Below are 18,824 nucleotides of genomic sequence, written 5' to 3' on the forward strand. Positions count from 1 at the left end.
TATTGGAATTGCAGTGTTAAGAATGTTGATCATTGATCGGCCTTCGATTTTTCTTTTGAACTGATAACATGAATAGAACTAAATGATACGCACGAACAATAACAGAATATTACGTTACAATTTGCGCGTATTGAAAATTGCGACTCCGTCCGAATCAGTCATCATTATATCACCGTACTAGCTTACGCGACGAACCTCATACTTAAGGTTGATAATACTGCGTATATCATACAGTAATAATGGCGATGAAAATTATTCGAAAAATTATATCAACTGCAAGAGCACCAAAATCGGCCGGACCATATAAGTGAGTCGTAATTACAACGCACTTTAATAAAGAAATCAAAGACTAAAATAAGGACAGACAAAATCTCAGTCACTTATATTTGTCTAAAATTTTGGGGTCGAGATTTCTCTCAAACAGTTTTTCTACAAAGTTTAACATACACTCATGAAGTCATGGAGCTGAGATAGTTCATCATATGACATATCTTTTAAATTTAATTTGTGATATTTAGGGATGGAAGAATTCTGTACGGACATGTTGAATTATACGAATCAATTCGCAAGCACTCCAGAAATATGCCGATATTTGATAGCTGATAATTTGTTCCATCACGTGGTATTAGTAGCTTTACTAATTGCTGTACGTTCACTAGCATAGCTGAATGTGTACGCCACTGCCATTGCTCACAGGTCGTAGTTCACAGAGTGTATCAAACGTCGTCATTTACAACGTTTGTGAGCTGCACACAACCGTGCACGAATACATAACACTACTTGAAAAATGAGACAGCGAAACACTTGCTTATATTCCACATGCATGCGCGGACGTATATGTACGAGTGATTGAATTATACCTATATACAAATAAAAAGATAATTCGGTATTGGAGAAAGCCGGTCAGTCGCTTATACTCTTAGTGTACTGCGGTTTGCCCTGAAAGAACATGGCGTCTATAATACGGAAAATTATTACTTGTCCAGCAGCGCCTAAACCCGTTGGCCCTTATAAGTGAGTTAAAATATCAGGATACCTGTATGTTTACCTAACGAACGTTTTTCGTTATTCATTTACTGATCGTGCAAGTTACGATTTCTTATAATACATAGTATTCACATCTTACGGACGACTCCGGTGCGAAAAGCGCATCAATAATCTGTTTTCGATCACAAATAAAAAGAATTAAAATGAATATCAATATCATATTACTTACATTACATATATTCAATACAGTTTATTCGATTTCTGCCAAATTATTGTCATTACTTGTTCTTTATTAAGAACGGATACGTCTAAATATGATGTTTAGTTATCTCACTATTTTTCCTTTTCTGCACGACATTTACTGCATATCGGTGTGTAGATAACAATGCTACGTTGATAATTGTATTCCTCAAACATTGGTGATGCACGTAACAAAAATCAAAATTTTTTTTTCCACTTGCAAATTTTTTTCGAGATACTAATCATTGTTTTTCTTATTGTTAATAGTCAAGCTGTCCTAGTCGACCGAACCGTTTATCTTTCTGGAGTACTTGGGCTTGATAAGGATTCTGGGAAGCTGGTCGATGGTGGGGCAGCCGGAGAAGCTCGTCAGGCACTCGTCAATATGGGGTGTATTTTAAAGGAGGCGGGTTCCGACTTTGAGAAAGGTTTTTATCTATTACTTTACATTAAATATGTAACGACTCAATACAAAGATAATTATAAAATACGATCAGTTTTCGGTGACCGATCTCGACGCGAATGGTGTTTCGCCGGCAGATAGGCAACCGAAGTTACATTACTCATCTCTGTAGTTGGAGTACCTCATATGTAACTCTAATTGCCTATCTGCCGGCGATACGTCGTTCGTTTCGAGACCATACGTCAGCAGTTGAGAAACCATAAATTAAAAAATTACTCATGTTTTATTGCTACAGTTATAAAGACGACTATCCTGCTCAACAGTATCGATGATTTTTCTGCTGTAAACGAAGTTTATAAGGAATGTAAGTTTGTTTATTTTGATAACAGTATTTTTTTAAACACAAATATGCTCTAATCGACAATTAGTTAATGGTCGTTTAATTTGCTTTTTTTTACAGTTTTCACAAAGGATTATCCAGCAAGGTCCACATTCCAGGTTGGGAAGCTACCGTTGGTAAGATCTTTATCTGAAAATTTGTCACTCGTTTGAGTAATATTATCTCGCTTTCGGTAAAGAGCATGCTTGCTTTTTACAACATGTATCCCGTAACGGTAAGAATTGTATACCATAGTTATGATATTCTTAGGGTTGATAAAAATTGATTCTGTAAAAATCGTTCATTCGATCAATCCAGGTACTACTGTACGGTATTCCTTTAATCTAAATATCCAATTGTTCAAAAAATGTGGGGTGCAACCGATCGTGAATTCATGATTCGTAATCAAGGTAGATTCATGAAAATTAATCAAAAGTGCGATCACTCGTTTTCAGGGGGCGAAGGTTGAAATCGAGGCAATTGCATTGACTGGTGAAGTGAAAACGGTCGGTGGGTCTTCAAGTGCCAGTTGACTGAAATCAGCAAAGCTCTGAATATGGAGGAAAATCTGACGCAGATTTTTTTCGAACGTCATCTTCCTAGGCTTTATTTTTCTGCATTTCGTAGTTTCAAGAAAAAGTAATAAACTGTATACAAAAAAAAAAAAAAAGATCAACAACAATAACGATAATAATCATTCTAATAACAAAAATGATGTATGTACTGTAAGTTTTGGGAATTTTTTCCCCCGTTATAGGGAAACATTTCTCACAAAATCCTCAATCCTCATGCCGCGCAATGAGATTCGAAATGAGTGTTTCAGATGCCACATTTTACAAATGATCGCAAGCAACCTGACAAACACCACGCACCCAAGTATCGTCGGTAATGTCGTCAAACATGTTGAGCATGCGATAGGAGCTGGTGTGGCGATTCCGTCCGCGAGGTGGCTCCACCTCAAGTGATCTGCGAGAATCAAAAACGCGGCAAGACTACACGCCTGTATTTCTGTAGTATTTTTCAGTCCCATGTTTAGGGTGATACGTCGCATTTTTAGCAGTATTGTGAACTGGGAGTTTACGAAACTGGCAGTAATGACTGATCCTGTATTTCCTACAACGCTGAAAGATTTTGGATACGCTTTTGATGAAGGTATGAGTTTTACGGGCTGATTACATCTGATAGTCACGTATCATGTATTTGTTAATAAACAGTTTCGTGCCATGCGCGTTGGACGCTGCGATCGATTACAGCGCCCCCTTTCGCCCTGAAATGCAAACGAATGGGCTTAATAAAATGTCGCTTATCTTGTATTTACAGGCGGGAAACTTCGAAAGCTTGATCAAAGCACCGGCCTCACTACTGACGTTGGATTCGAGTTTAACGTTACCGAAGACCATGCTTACAATCAGAAACGATACGAAGCGCTCGGTCAGGTAGATGAATTTAATCCAGTGAATATATATGTATTATATACCTCTTATAAACGAAGGATTGTGACGCTTCGCCCATAACTAGGTTCTTGATGAATGTGTATCAGTAAAAATTAAGCACATTGTTTTTTTAGCTTTAAAAAATGTTGAGCAAAGTTTACTGTTGCAGGTAATTGATTTGCACATCTACGACCTCCTAGAGAAAGAAGGTCTGAAAAAATTGTTCGTGCCGAAGGAGGCGTCGTCAAAGGCACCGGAGCTAAAGTCGTTCATATTCGTTAGCGAAGACGCATTGCTGAACGACAAGCTTATGATATTGATACATGGCAGCGGAGTTGTGAGAGCCGGTCAATGGGCAAGGCGATTAATTATAAACGACAATCTAGAGACCGGCACGCAGTTGCCTTACATAAGAAAAGCACGAGAGCTTGGATACGCGGTAATGGTTCTCAACACAAACGACAATTTCCGTACCGTAAACGGAAAGCCGACTGAAATACCGGTAACGATGATTTACACTCAGTCGTAGGAATTATGCTTAATGCACCTTAAATGCAACTCGGACTCCAAATCCAGGTGATTCTAATCTCTGCCTGTTCGATTTCAGGGTAGCCAGGATCCTCATAGTCACGTCGAAACCGTCTGGAAGCAGTACATCGAGCCCTCGAATGCGAAGCACGTAGCAATCGTTGCGCACAGCTACGGTGGCGTTTGCGTCGTTAAATTGGTAAGTAGCGTTATAATGATTTGAAAAATGATTCTCCATTTGTTCTCTCTCTTCGATATATCGGTGAACAAATTCAACGACTGCGAGTGATTCACCATTGATTGTTGATTAAGAATTGTTTTCTGCTCTTTTTCACTTGATATCGTATCGTTTCGTATCAATTTCATGTATAATTATACTTAATTATTTTTTAATGTTATTGTTTTGTGTGCAGGCCGTAGACCATGCGGAAGAATTTCGACGCAGAGTATTTGCCGTCGGGCTAACCGACTCTGTGCACATGATTACTTCAGCAAAAGACACAAAACACATTTTGAAGGTAAGTCGAAATTAGAGAGTCTAGAAAGCAGTAATCGGTACATTACATCATACAACGAACTCTGCGAAATTAGACAAAAAAAAAACTAAGAAACTATGTTTATCGTTGGTAAGAAAGCGACTTCCCCCAATTGTAATTAACATCGAGTCGGTGCTACGTTCTCCAGGGATAAGGACACGCAGGAATAGGGACGCGATCGATGCGGGGATTCCGTGATTGGGGGCAAGTTGCGCGGACTGTTTCTTCAAATGTCAAAACGTAATTGCAGAGAATTAGTGACGGAAGACCTTTAGACGGCATTACAGGTTTCGTCCCCGTGTAAGCAGCTGAAACGCGACGATATGCGGAACCATGTAATCTACAATACGTGTAAGATGCATTACATCACGGCGCGAGCCAAACCTTCTCATAACGGATTCGGGTTCCTATACCTACTTCAGGGTATAACTCCGCTGCACCAACCATCGCGCATATGCGCCGCGTATTGTATTGTCATAAACAACAATGAAACCGCATGACTTCCTTTTATTAGCTTCCTCCGTCGCCACCGAGAGCCCTCGTTGTATAGCCTTAATACCATATCGCACTGCCTACTTAGTGTTTTTAGTGTTTGCCGATGACATTGAGCTCCCAGAGACCACTTGTGCACAGTTAACTCTTCACGTATGCCAACTTCAATTCGTTCTGTTCGATTTTTCCCTCAGACTTCACCTCTTACTACAGTCAAGTTTGAATAATAGGATACCTAAATTCACCAAATGAATGTATGAGCTACTCGTAAAGCGAGTCTTTTTAATCGTATGAAGTGACTTTGTTATCTGGAATCTTTTAAATCAAAAAGTCAAGATCGTCCGGAACAATTTGAAATTAGCTGTCTACTTTGCAACAAATTCAAGTCGATTCTATTGGCAGCTTTTTGTGAAACTTGCCACTAAACGCCAGCATATGGACAACACGAGCTACATTTTAAAATATGTAGGATTAGAAAATGTAACTTTGGTTGCCTAGTTGCTGGCGTTCATCGGCGAGTTTCGCAAAAAACTCCCCTAACAAATATCAGAGAAGAAAGAGTTGGCGAGTGAGAGCAAGAGAGGCGGAGGAATAAAGGGACGGAATGATACGGCAATTGATCGGGACCATTAAAATTGAGAAATTTTTAGTCAACTTGTCCATCTGTGAGGCTCGTTGTCCACATTGTGGGGCGGCACAGCGTGACTTCTGGTGTATTAGCCTTCTTCGTAGGCAAGTGCACCCCGGGTATGTACGCTTTGTTCTGGCTTTGTCCTGCTGCCGCAGGGAAGTATATGTATGTATAATGTATAGAAGTACGAGGCGTAGCAACTCGATTTTAGCGGGTGGATATATCTATTTTTTCATTTATTTATTTTTTCATCGAGAAGGCGGGTAGCCGAGTGAATATAAGGCGGTAATTAGGAATCGCGCGTATTTACAAGGGTAGGTAGGTATGGTGGGTACATTTATATCCGACGCAATCTCTCAAGGGAAATTAGACCGTGTATTACAGGAGCGTCGAAATATTTTCGACCATGGGAATTGGACGCGAAAATGATTTTCGGAAAAGCATACATGTGTACAGGTGTATTGTACTGTTTTTCAACTACTAGTAGTCATTTGTGCAACGAATCCCTCGTGTAAACGCAGCAACTTACTCACGTTTATATCAAAAGTTGTGTAGCTGGTCGTACTTTCGTTACAGGATAATACTTAACCTACGTCATAAGTCTCTAGCCAATGATAAGTAGGGCTCATTTTCACCAGCGTATCAAAGTGGCAATCATTTACGCGCCATTCATTCAAATTGTCAGTTTACATATTAAATATGACGCGGGTAATCTACTTTAAATATCGGCAGAGTCTATCCACTTAAAGTGAGTCAATTTTCTTTTAATATCGAAAAAAACCTCATTTCCGTTGAAGTCCCGATCTTCATACTCGTAACACAGATACAAGAGTGAAGTACGTATGTTGTGTTCGGTGATCGGGTTTAAAAAATCCTAGATTATGAGTAGTTAATTTCCTATAGGGAATCATATCCGCGCTAGGTGAAATTCCCGAAAAACGGGGTACAGGTATCAAGTTCCAAGGAACTTTCCGGGTCTCGAGTTACCTTCGCCGTTGCCGCAGAGGCCGCACGGGTGGCCCTCGGGATATGGTTCACCGGCTCGTTTACCTCTACTCGGGACTCCGCGGGTCTCGTTTTAGGATAAGGCGAGGTACGTGTCTGCATCTGGAACAGATATATGTGCCTGGCATATACACATCGGCGCTTTTGCGAGTATAGGGGATGGGCGAGGGAGACGGAAAGAGAGAAAGAGAGGAAGAGGGATTCGATATGAATGTCGGGCGCTGACAATGCCCGGGACGCTCTTCTCTTCTCCTCGTCTCTTCTCTTCTCTTCTCTTCTCGGAGTCGAGTCGCGAGTCGAGTGGAGTGGCTGCTTCCCTCGGTGAGGTTCCAAGAGATCGGAGTGCCCGAGTGCCGGGCTCGCCAGGAACTAATGTTCATCCACCCAACGACTTGGTCCGCTATTTCTATAGAGCCCACTAATGCCTAATGGGATCTCTCGCTCCTGAATATCACCGACGGCACTCTCAACCCCGGCTATATGTATACGTGGGCACAGCTTATACACGCCGACTTCGAAACACGCGATCAACCCGGAAACGGAAATTATAATACTGGATTAATTAATAGGTCAGAATATACTATCGATAGGAAGTAATTGATTTAACAGATGGAAGTCAAATTGTAAATCGAAGGAATCTGAATAATCGAAATATGTATACTCTGAAATATTGAGGGTAAATCAATCGGGATCGTTGAAATAATTGCAAATCATTGCGAATAAGCTGAAATCACACGTGATAGCGCTTAAAAAATTGCGCGGCAAGCGTTGGGCGTTACGAAAATCGTTGAAAGTCTTTCGGAAAATGCCAAATGAGTTCAATTCATCAACGTATTTTCAGTGTCTTCTATCCGATCACGTACTTCCGACGATTGCCAGTTTGCCAAGTGATTTTCATTGATTTTTCATGATTTTCCAGCATTCCAGGTAGTTTTCATTAGCTATCCGGAGTGTCTTAAAATTCGGTTCAAATAGGAACTCATGAAGTTTTCGAATGATCGAATTTCGATAATCGTGAACAGTTTACCCGAAGTTTCGTCAAGAAGTGTACAAAAATGATGAATCTTTCAAAAGCTGGACGTCAAGTTTAACGGTACATCATCATTGAGTACTTGATTCTCAATTCAAATAATTATCCAGCTGTTTGCCCGAACCCGGAATACGTTCAAAAATAAATATGCCGTAGTATGAAAGATACTTTTATATCCATGACTAAAAGCGCACTGACGATTTAGTCGAAAGAAAACAAAAAGCAAAATAAAGTAAACATTGTAGCCCAAACAACTTTGGATAACCCAGCTGCTAAACTCTCGGCATTAAATCATGTGGGTGTTTGCCAATCACGCAAATCGCGTGCGGGGAAATGTTTGTCACAACGAATATCCCGCTGCGTTATTGCGCACCGAGAAAACGGGCCGGGGTTGCGTTTTAGCTACGTAAATGTACGCACGCATTTGCGCGTGTGTGCGTGGTAGGAAAGCTGCCGTGTTTGTACGCGAAACGGACAGCGTAAGGTAAACAGATTTGGGTACACGAAACGGTGCAGGACACTCGGCTGTGTGCAATGCACGTTTAAATGGATCCGCGGTGCACTTGCTTGATCAGTAAAATTCAGATATCATTGCATACTCAGGATATACGTACATGCATTGAATGCAATCCCGTATCTGGTTGTATAACGTGTGTTTGTATGTGTGCGTGTATATGTACCTACTCACGTTCGTACGTATCCCACGGGAAATGTACGGATTGTATTTACTCAAAGTAGGTACCAAAGTTTACGTCTCCTCGTCACTGTGGACTGTCGGCTAACTGTTTACCTCGTCACTCTAATTAATTGGCCAGCTAGATGACGCTCCGATATTAAACGCACAGGTATCCGCACACATTTCATTGGCACTGAATCCATATTGCCTTTTCCATTCTCCCGGATATGTCAATTTGCCCTCTCCTTTTTTTTTTTTTTTCTTATTCGCAACGAAGAGACTTTGATCAATTATCGTTTAACATTGCATTTCCTATTACCCATCGTTCAACGGATTAGAAAACGCTGAGTTTCACTTTAGTCGAGGATTTTATAAAACTTACTTTACCTACAGGTGGACTTACGCATCGTGTATATTATACGTGTATCGAATGAATGAAAGACCGCAGGAAAAAAAGGGGGACCGTTGGCAGGTCTGAAATATTGAGGAGGAAAGGAAGAAATTATAAAAGCCAAAAAAACAAAAAAAGAAAAAAGAAATAACGTCGGAAGGATGTGAAGAGTCAGAGTCTTCCTTCTCGTCTTGTTTCAAAGTTGCGGTCTTGCGGTTGCAGGTGGCGCGAAATTGGGTATCCTCAGAGAAGCCCCTGGACACCCCGGAGCGATCGCCTGACGGTGACATCGAACGGTGTTCTGCGGGTGAGCGGTCATCCTTGAACACGTGCCATATACGTTCATAGCAAAGATTTTTTAGTTGGCATGCATCGTCGTTTTCATTTGATTCAATTTTTATTATCATTTTACTTTATATTCGCGTTCCGTTTTGCCAAATGTATTTTTTCCTCTTATTTTATTTTTTCCAGGACATGCGATCCACGAGATGACGTCGTACTCCTGCATGGAGTCCCTTTTCCAATTCGTAGAGGAGAGGTTCAACGAGGCGAGAGGAAAATCCGATCTCTAAACGATTCCGAATCTCCAGTTTTCGATTTTGTCTTCATATTTTTTTTTTTTTTTACACTATAATGTGCGTATTTTGTATAGCAATAATCGTGATATCAATTTACCCACGTGTGTGTGTGTGTGTGTGATTTTGATATGCATCCCGATTATACTTATAAATTAATCGCTTTTCAAGATACCTGCACATTTGATGTAAGCAACAGTTTTTTGATTCTTGAACAGCGCTCTTGCAAAATATTTTCCTAATTGTATAGGTATAATTTTATTATCATTACGCGACATGTGTGTATTCGACGAAACATTTTAAAATTTTATCAGCAAAAATTTTTTCAAAAGTGGCGAAAAAACGATTACATTCATCCACGTGCAAGTGGAAAATTGACAAAAATATTTACATGCCGAATAATAGTAGATAAAAATGTACTCATTTACTTGCAGATTCCTTTTTTTTTTTTTTTATCATCACTACCGACAGACGAGGGGATGCAGGGAAATATCAACTGTGTACCTCAATGGTAGAACTTGGCGGACACAAAACAGTCCTGCCATCGTGCAAGCGTCAAAGCGTAATTTCGTTATGGGGTTGTAATTGTATTACCGGCGTTCTCGGCCGGCGGCACAAATTATAGTGTCAATGTAACGACAATGGGCATGATGTTACACAATAATAAAATGATTGCCTTAGCCGGTGAGAATAACCTTCCGAAAAACTGACGCACCCTGCTCGTTATTACTTATACGTGAATATACGCATCTGCCCTGCGAGGATTTAATTATCTATGTATAAACTATTACGTGCATGCAATATTTATCTGTATATGGGATCGAAATTTTTCATCAAATCGTTTTTAAATCATCGGCGATAACGAAGGAAGGAAAATTTATAACTGAAATTGAAAGGAGATAAAATCTTTTATCGCATCCCGACAAATACAGTAATTTTCAAGAATCGGAATGAAAATACATATCTGATATTCTGCTTGTTAAATTTTTAATTCACCTACCGAAGTCTTAATAATCGAAATATTTGAATAAGAAGCAAAAATGCTTCAAGCTACCTACTATTTCGAGTCTTCGCTGAAATAGATATACATCATAATTAAACAGGCAGTTTCGTATGAGTCGAGATAACGGGAATAAACTGTTATTGCCACAGAAGTGATAAAGCTTGGCTTGAGAGAAGGAAGACAGAAAGACTAGAAAGAAAAAAGAATAACAGCATATAAGGTATACTGCATGAAAACTATCGCGAACAATGGTGACGGAGAGAGAGAGAGAGAGAGAGAGAGAGAGAGAGAGAGAGAGAGAGAGAGAGAGAAGGGAAGGAAGAAACGAGGGAGGAGGAAGGGACAATTGCCCTTATCAGTAGCCATAAAAATATCATCGCTCAGCAACCAAAACTTTCCCCAAAAAACCGAGAGAAGGAATAAAAAAAAGAAACCTGGTCGGGGCGGGGGAAAAATGAAACCCAAAGAAGATGGGGAGGATAGAGGAGAAAAAAAACTATTCCGAGGCAGGAGATACCGATCTCATATTGCCTCATATATAAATGATCCGTAAGCCAGACGTGACCGAAACAATCTTATACATACACGTATATATCGGAAAATAATCTCGCGAATGGTAAAGAGAAGAATAAAAAAAAAAAAAAAAAAAATCTTGCCCCCGTTCCATCGGCAAGTAAATATAAATAGACAAAAAAATATATTACTGAGATATACGCTGGCATACGGCATAAATCGTTGGAATTATCTGGGAAAGACCATCCAGGGATCGACGTCACTTACTTGCAATAGCATTCATTTTTTATCGCTGCGGTTTAGTTATATATATATATATATATATATATATATATATATATATATATATATATATATATATATATATATATATGCGCGCAAAAGATTAGATTTTATCGCTGTTACTGCTATGTACCTGGATACTTGTATTCTTTACATATGTACACCGGTTACTATGTGGATGTTGGTATGCATGGTATAAAGAGAAAGTTAAAGGACTGCTGTATAATTGCAAGACGAATATCTATAATCACTGCGATCATAGTCGAGTCGTTCCACTCTATCGGTCTTTCATTAATATTCCACACTGGATTTGTCAGACTTCTACATTGCGCCGGGTCATCTTCTCCTTGTACATTAATTTATATGCATGATGCAGTTGAAACGTCTCGTACGGTGATTTTTGCTACAATAATGATTACACGGTTTACGTTGCTACAACAGCTGCGTTCGCGGTTTACTTCAAGTGTTGTGAAATGAAAAAAAAGTTAAAGGTACAACTATCGAGTAACAGTACAAACATTGATGAACAACGTACTTGCAGCGTGAATGAATTTGAATTGCGTCGAGTCGAAGATGGAGAAAAATTATGCGAAAAAAGTTGAAATTGCCAAAAATAAAATGCTCAGAGTAGATTATCCGATGTGGCGTGTTCGAGGCGATGGATGATATGTAACGGTAATAACTTTTCGAGGGGTTGCTGCGCCCGGAGGCATAGACTGCAGGGCTAAAAATGCGCCTTGACGTCACTGGGCCATCCATCACCCATGCGACAACCAACAAACCGTAGCGATTAACTTTCGTGGGGTGTCTGTATTTCTTTTTCCTATGTGTCTTCCATTTTTTTTCCTCGCTTCGTCACGTGCATTCCGTGAAGTAAGCAACGACATTTTGTACTGGCAGTGAGACGCTGCACGAGAAACGTCGAAGACAATTTGTTTGTTGATGCCTGTTTTGAATTATTGTTCCCAAGTTGGTTAATACACCTCTCGCAAAGCACAAAAGTTTTTTAAAAATGAACGATGAAACGCAACTTATTCTGTATGAAAAGTTAGAAGTACCCAGCGGTGTTGTTTAGGTCGACGATAGTGAACACGCGTGAAAGAAGAGTACATTTGATATAGAACATAAGCATCGGATCAAAAAGAACAAAGTTGATCAATTTTGACCGTTCGAATTACAAACACTTTCATAAAATTACCGATATCTTAGATTTTGTGCTACTCGAATTTGCTCAAAATCATTTTTAAATTACGTAGTACGTATTATAAGTTTGTACGTTCGTTAATTCGTGTTCACCATAACTGGTACAAGTAAAACCACTGCAGCTAAGTATTTGAAAAGTTTTCGTTTCCGGTTCCAGTATTTTTATTCCGACTACGCGTGCCATTCGTTCCGAAAACAGAAATGGAATAAAAATCTGTGATGAACGGGTAAACAGAACACAAAAACGTATCGATCTGTAACTATGCAGAGCCAGAGATGGTTGAAATATTTGTCAGGATTTTTGTTTAGTTCAAACCTGTTACTAACATTTCGGTTTTTGATCACTCGCATAATGGGTATCCATAAAACCGAAGAATCCTTCACTGACAGATCGGTTTTCGATTTCAGGTCCAAGGAATGCCCACGAGGGAGAAGCCCTTAGCGGATTTTCCACACCCTGGACGAGATGACCTCGAGCTCATAACAAGACGCAATTCCGAGACGGTTCGATAGGCGGCGTGTCGGCGACCCCCGATTAACGGCGTCGCGACGCCGTCCAATGGCAGCCGGGCGGACGGTGAGTGACAGGTATAACCCTGGCACACAGAGTCACCTGCTGCGTGAGTGTGGCAAGAAGTGAGGCGTCTCAGTGGCGGATCAGGCACCTCGCGAATCGCGTGGGAGGTCGAGGGGGTAACAGGGTAGGTGAGGCGACCCTCGACCCGCCGCCAATCAGGACTCTGCGTTGGAACTCGCTCTGCCAATGGCAGACACGAGGGGTGACCTGGCCGCGACCCTCCCGCGTTACTCCATCGCCGAGAATCCTTCAACGAGCACCGGGACTCAGAATCAGCCAGGTATCGTAATGCGGTGGGACGTTTCCTGTAAAACTTGCCGCTCAGCGCCAGTAGATAGGCAACCGGAGCGATGTTTTCTATTCCTGCATACTCGAAATGCAGCGCGTGTTGCCTACATGCCGGGGTTGGGCGGTGAGTTTCACAGAAAACTCCCAGCAAAATTGACTTGAATTTAATTTAAATATATTCGTATACGTTTGGTTGCACTTTCAAAATCAACCGCATCGCGATGCGAGTGATATTTGTTTTTTATCGATACAGTTCGAGAACGGTCTGTTAGATCGCTGAATGGTCGGGAGAAAGGTATTTAGGGTGGAACGATGTACCATAAAATAGGATTGAAGTGTTGGGTGAATATTTTTTAAAAATTGTACCGTGAGACGTGATAATCAAAATTGTTTTTGTAAACGTTAGAATTAGACAGGTCTTGAATGGTGTCGATAAAACGAAATTGGTTTCCAGCACGATGAGATCGATTTTACGAGGAAAATCACTTGCTCACATTCGTGAAAAGAAAGAAGCTTTAATCTTTACGTTCGAAGTCTTACACTCAAACACAAGCACACGATGGGTTTTGAGGGTAGTACAGTTTTTTTTCAGGATTTCAAATTGCCTGCCGTTAAAACCTATCAAAACTAAAAAAATTCACGTATTTACGTATTGTACTTTCTTATCCTGCAAACTTTTTGGACATTCTTATTACCGGGTCGAGTGCCTGAACTCTTGTCATCTCTCTTGGTCGCTATTTCTTTCTGGCGAATCGTAGGCGGGTGAGAGCTGAGTGATAGGAAAGGGGGTTCAGGGTGTAAATCCCGCTAAGATTTTCGAAGGAGTGAAATCGCATTACGGATAACAGAGCCAGCGGTTGGGACCCTCGCCTTTCGCGCCCCCGCCGTAGGAGATATCATCTGTTCTAAAACGGGGCTGTGAAACTCATGTAAATCTCTGGCAGACAAATTCCAAATCCTCTACCAGATTTCTTAACCCACACAGACATCTGTTATACTGCACGTCCACGTGTACGTACCGTGTTAAAATTTACACAGATTTAGACGTTTGAGCGTATAAGTCACCAAAGAGAGAAACAGGGAGAAAGAGAGAAATGGAGAGTATGGAAGAGAGGATTGGAAAAAGGGATGAAGATCCTTAGATATTCCACAAAGATTATTGAACCCGGTGTCGATATCGATCGCTTATTCCAACCGAATCCTTTGATCCGGTTACAAATCTCTACGTAAATATAAAGATCTGGTGCAAATTAGGCGAACGAATTTGTTTTTCGAATCATCATATGTATCGGCGACGTGACTGATTAAGTGAGAGAACAAATGAAATCGGTACCACTTCGAGTTGAGTAAAATTTTGAATTCTTCCGATTTGCTCGAAATTCTAGCGATCAACGATATTGTACTTGCTCGTAAATATCGGAATGGGTTATAGATATAATTTCTATCATCAATGACATTCTTCAATTTATTCGGTTATTCGGAGCAAGGATGTGAAATGAGTTGAGAATGGCGTGGACTGCAGCTGTCTGACCAGTGACACGTACATTCTACTGATCCGCGAAGTAACGTGGTCAAAGGCATTCGAGCATAAGGATGTAAAGTACTTATACAAGTACGTTCGGAAGCACAAGTCCGAAAATACATAGCGCATAGAGTTGTGACGAGCGGAAAATAAACCTGAAAAACTGTAGACCTGGTTCACAAATTGAATCATCTATGAAACGAATATGTATATACCTATATACGGTGAGTTTTTCTATCCGCGGCACAAAGCGTGCGCTTTATTCAAGCAACCGGAGTTCACAGCTCTCATTTCAGGCCAAGGATCGTCGTTGTCAAAACAAATGACATTCAACGTTACCGAACCAAATAACGTTTGACGTTTTTGCCTGTATAAGGCGGACGCATCGTTTCGCGGATAGAGAAAGTCACCGTACACCCATACGTATACCTGAAAGGAAACGAAGCAATGGACTGAAAATAAAATAACAGTCGTCATTGAACCGGCGACAAAGTAATGACTCTGTATATAATTGCGGCTGCCATATGCTCAACTCGCGTTACAGACTGACTTCTGTTACTAGCCTATCCTACACGCGCAAATGGCCCCTGTACGACATACACGCCAAACCCACCTTCGTGTAGTACATTATACGGTTAGACGGGGGTGGTGGTTGGCCGACAGGAGCGTGCAGTGCAGTGTTATCGAGCGGGGGTGGCTTCGTAATTACTTCCTTGGGGCAAGAGGAGGTGGAGGTGGAGGTGGAGGCGTGCGCGCGCCCCGGGGGCTGGGTCATAGGTCACCCCCGGACACCCCCGCCCGACCCAGCCGGTCCAGGGCAGCCAATCAACGCGCCAGGCACTTCCTGTCTCAGGCGGTTGTGGCACCCCTTGCTTCCTACCCCACGTCGTGACGCACCGTGAACCCAGGAACTGCAGCCTGGCCAACCGAGTCTATAAGTTTTCCAAACTCACCCGCAGACCACCAACTTTCAGAAGCTAACTGCCGTCGACCGTCAGGATCTTGTATCCACGGACATACCAGCGGCGAAGAGTTTGCTTCATAGTTCTGGCCTTTGATGCGTACTGGGGGTTATTTTTCCTCATCATCTGCTTCTTTTCAAAGAAGAAAAAAAATAAATAAATACAAGGCATGTGTCATGATGGTATGAATTCTATACCAGTTACTTCGGGATGTTGTTAAACCAGTCCAGAGGTCTGCAAATTCTAGAATCAGATTGTCGTATCGTTAGACCTAACACCGGTGAAAAGTTGTCTTCATGCTTTGACGTGCATCGTAGGTTATTTTTCTTCATTATCAGGTTCTTCCCAAAAATATCTTACAGTGTAGTTTTGTCATAAAGGTATAAGTATGTGTCACGATTGTGTAATCGTATTCTACATATCGATCACTTAATGGGGATGTTGTTACATCTATACAGAGTTCAGTAACTTTGAGAGAACGCTTGGATTGTCCGCAACTTTGGACATGATTTTCATCTTCGTCATCTCGGTATCCGACATCACGTTCTCTCATACTTCTTCCTCTTCATCTTTCTTCAAGGCGAATATTTCATCAAAGTGTCTAAAAATGTTGCTGCCGTGGGTCGTAATGTCAAGTCCATGCCTTTGGGTGCGAGTGAATCGTGGATATCCAGTTTCTTTTATCCAAATGCGCGGTTGTTTAGGCGTAGGATTTAATGTCAGCCGAAGGGTTCGTACCAATGTTGGTACTCCACGGGGTGGTTTGAAATGTCGAGACCTTTCGGTCACGCCGTTGCATTCCCTCGCTCGTTTCTGCTTCCGTTAACTTTCGCATTCAGGTTTCGCCCCGTAAGGGATTCTTTCGACCAACCAGTTACATAAACAGTGGTAAACATCTTGACTATAATTTGAATTTCTATCACCGGTTTTTCACAAGCTTTCCACAGTGACGCAATTATCTTCAAGATTGCGTGGAATTTCCCCAGATACCTGAAGTCTTAAAGCTTCTTCTTGGTTTCATCACGTGATTCGTTAATTCGATAATGACGTGGACTACGAAGAAACGGTGAAAACGAGTGTCAAGACAAGTATGATCGAGAAGCGGTTTCGGACGCATGTGGAAAGCCTCTGACAAGGTATAATAGGCGCCAAGACGGACTTCACCTACGCGTTAATACGACCAAGGAACGATGAAAGCCCGGAGTTTGACGGACGTTGAAAAATTTGTCTTTCTCAATTCATCCGGTACATAGTCGTATATACACGTAGGCATAAAAGCATCAACACAGGTTCGAGCACAGTTACACAGAGTGTAATTCCGAAAGATAATTTCACGTTAGGGTCCGCGCATATCGTGCATATACTATACACTATACAGGTATGTGCGGGGTCGAAAGAGAAGATGCGAGGAGATAGATATCCATTTTTCAAAGGCGTATAAACGCGAGTTATTAATATGCTCGTATTATGAGGCACAAAGGAGGTAATTAGCGGTGCGTTCATCAGTCATTCGGCCATCCCCGCGCATACCGTAGGCGAGGAGGATGCGATGGCGAGATCGTGGCAACCGGGACTAGAGTGGTCCATCTCATCACCCGAACTCCGAGACGGACCGACATGATCGGTTGTTACTCCCCGGCTGCACAAAGTCGGAGGGGCGCGCAAGACACATTAGAGGGCTAATGAAGTCCGGCTAAAACAGGAGGGTGAGTGGAAAAAAGATGCAACGGAAATACACGGGGATAAAAAGTTGAAAATAAGATGGAAAAAAATATTCTCGACTCCGATTAACTCGCCTTATATTTTATACCGCCGGGTTACCTGACTCCTAAGATTTTTAATTAGATGGACCGCCAGCCCATCTATCACCTACCGTGATGAGCCCTAGGCCAGCTCTCTTCTCGTGTTTATACGCTCGTATTATATAATACCCGCTGCTCCCAACACCGGCACGCGTTTTAACTAGATCCGCATGACGTTTATACACTTACCCGTGTTTCTTTAATGCTCTTTTTTCATCCACTCTCATTTATTACCTCGTGATCAACGATTAATTACCAGTAAGTAGATTTTTGATCGTTTGGCATGGGTTTCATGGGAGTTGCGCCGTGCATCCATCACTCTGTACAATTATTCGGAAGAATCTAAGGTGTGATAAACGGTCTCGATCCCGTTGCTCCGGAACAAATTGCAACACCGATTTAATTCAACCGAACGGTGATGATCGGTAGTTTCTTTTTCAAGTTGATCATCGTTCTCAAATCGTTACCGTGTCAAACCGATCTCTTTCTCTATCAGCATTCACCTGTGGTTCTGTCGTTGTATCATCGCCTACGGTAAGGCTCTCGGCTTTTCTCAAATGATACTTTAATAGCCTTTATAATAATCACTGTGATCCAGTCCCGTTAAACTATCCACGATCTCGGTGATGACACGATGGTACCACACTCCTAAACACACACTTGACTCGTAGAGGCGTGACGAGATCCATTTAGGGAATGAGCATGGATGAGAAAAAGCGGCTCTGCTGCCTGCAGGTATCGGTACTCAACTTCTGAACGTTACTTGTGTAATATTTGCCTGAAGTAGAGAGAAATTGGAAGATCAAAGTAAGTCTCGACTTTACCTGTATTCATGTGGCTCTTGAGATCTCGAATAATCAGTTCGAAGTATTGGAACGTCGAGTGCGTGCACGAATTCGTTTGCGAACAAGTGTGTGTGTATGTGTGTGTGGGTGTATGTGTGTGTGTGTGCAGGCACATCACTGATAGACGGTGTCGGTGTGGCTCGGGCAACCGAGTACAACCTTTGTTTCGCCGTAATGCAGTCGGTTTTGCGGCTCTCCAGCACTCTGGTCATATTAAATGTGGAGAGCAGACCAGCGGTTGAGGGCGATGACAAAGCTCTGCGGCAAGCTCAAAGCTTCGCCGGATAGATGCATGAAGACCTGCAGCATCAGGCTGGGCCGAGAGGGAGAGAGGCGGAAAAAGTAAAAGAAAAGTGAAAATTGACAACAACCGAAGGAGAGGAAAACAAAAAGAGTAAAGAAACCAAGAAAGCTCGAGGATAGCGCGAGCCGAGCTTCCGTGTACATCTCGATGGCCGCGCATGCACCGTCATATTATGACACGGGTTTTCGCAAATGATGATGCCCAGTTTTACCGTCTG

General features: G+C 41.7%; 2 protein-coding genes across 6 annotated transcripts; both read left to right on the plus strand.

Annotated features, from left to right (window-relative positions):
• Positions 1 to 54: 54 nt before the first annotated feature.
• On the plus strand, positions 55 to 2,685 carry LOC124305726 (2-iminobutanoate/2-iminopropanoate deaminase). 2 transcript variants are annotated; one of them, XM_046765427.1, is made up of 5 exons: positions 55 to 307; positions 1,495 to 1,655; positions 1,926 to 1,994; positions 2,091 to 2,146; positions 2,465 to 2,685. In XM_046765427.1, exons 1-5 carry the CDS (start codon positions 240 to 242, stop codon positions 2,540 to 2,542), a joined length of 432 nt encoding a protein of 143 aa, XP_046621383.1. In that variant the 5' UTR covers positions 55 to 239; the 3' UTR covers positions 2,543 to 2,685. The 2 variants fall into 2 exon arrangements, with proteins under 2 accessions (XP_046621383.1, XP_046621384.1); XM_046765428.1 differs by lacking the exon at positions 55 to 307 and adding an exon at positions 859 to 1,014.
• A 140-nt stretch (positions 2,686 to 2,825) lies between these two features.
• LOC124305722 (FAM172 family protein homolog CG10038) lies at positions 2,826 to 10,276 on the plus strand. Of its 4 annotated transcripts, none has more exons than XR_006908426.1 (8): positions 2,826 to 3,161; positions 3,330 to 3,445; positions 3,612 to 3,944; positions 4,050 to 4,169; positions 4,384 to 4,488; positions 8,954 to 9,038; positions 9,203 to 9,494; positions 9,741 to 10,276. XR_006908426.1 is itself a non-coding variant. In XM_046765421.1 (7 exons), exons 1-7 carry the CDS (start codon positions 3,038 to 3,040, stop codon positions 9,301 to 9,303), a joined length of 984 nt encoding a protein of 327 aa, XP_046621377.1. In that variant the 5' UTR covers positions 2,826 to 3,037; the 3' UTR covers positions 9,304 to 10,276. The 4 variants fall into 4 exon arrangements, 2 of the variants coding, with proteins under 2 accessions (XP_046621377.1, XP_046621378.1); XR_006908427.1 differs by having other exon boundaries at positions 9,203 to 9,366; XM_046765421.1 differs by having other exon boundaries at positions 9,203 to 10,276.
• Positions 10,277 to 18,824: the final 8,548 nt, after the last annotated feature.

Source organism: Neodiprion virginianus, chromosome 5, assembly GCF_021901495.1.
Source record: "Neodiprion virginianus isolate iyNeoVirg1 chromosome 5, iyNeoVirg1.1, whole genome shotgun sequence".
NCBI classification, from domain to species: domain Eukaryota; kingdom Metazoa; phylum Arthropoda; class Insecta; order Hymenoptera; family Diprionidae; genus Neodiprion; species Neodiprion virginianus.

Excerpts from the sequence above, each read along its gene's own strand:
- LOC124305726 (XM_046765427.1), top strand. The coding sequence starts at position 240 with ATGGCGATGAAAATTATTCGAAAAATTATATCAACTGCAAGAGCACCA. Across the intron at positions 308-1,494 it reads AAATCGGCCGGACCATATAA|TCAAGCTGTCCTAGTCGACC; the intron begins GTGAGTCGTAAT and ends TATTGTTAATAG. Across the intron at positions 1,995-2,090 it reads AAACGAAGTTTATAAGGAAT|TTTTCACAAAGGATTATCCA; the intron begins GTAAGTTTGTTT and ends TTTTTTTTACAG.
- LOC124305722 (XM_046765421.1), top strand. The coding sequence starts at position 3,038 with ATGTTTAGGGTGATACGTCGCATTTTTAGCAGTATTGTGAACTGGGAG. Across the intron at positions 3,162-3,329 it reads TGGATACGCTTTTGATGAAG|GCGGGAAACTTCGAAAGCTT; the intron begins GTATGAGTTTTA and ends TTGTATTTACAG. Across the intron at positions 3,945-4,049 it reads GAAAGCCGACTGAAATACCG|GGTAGCCAGGATCCTCATAG; the intron begins GTAACGATGATT and ends GTTCGATTTCAG.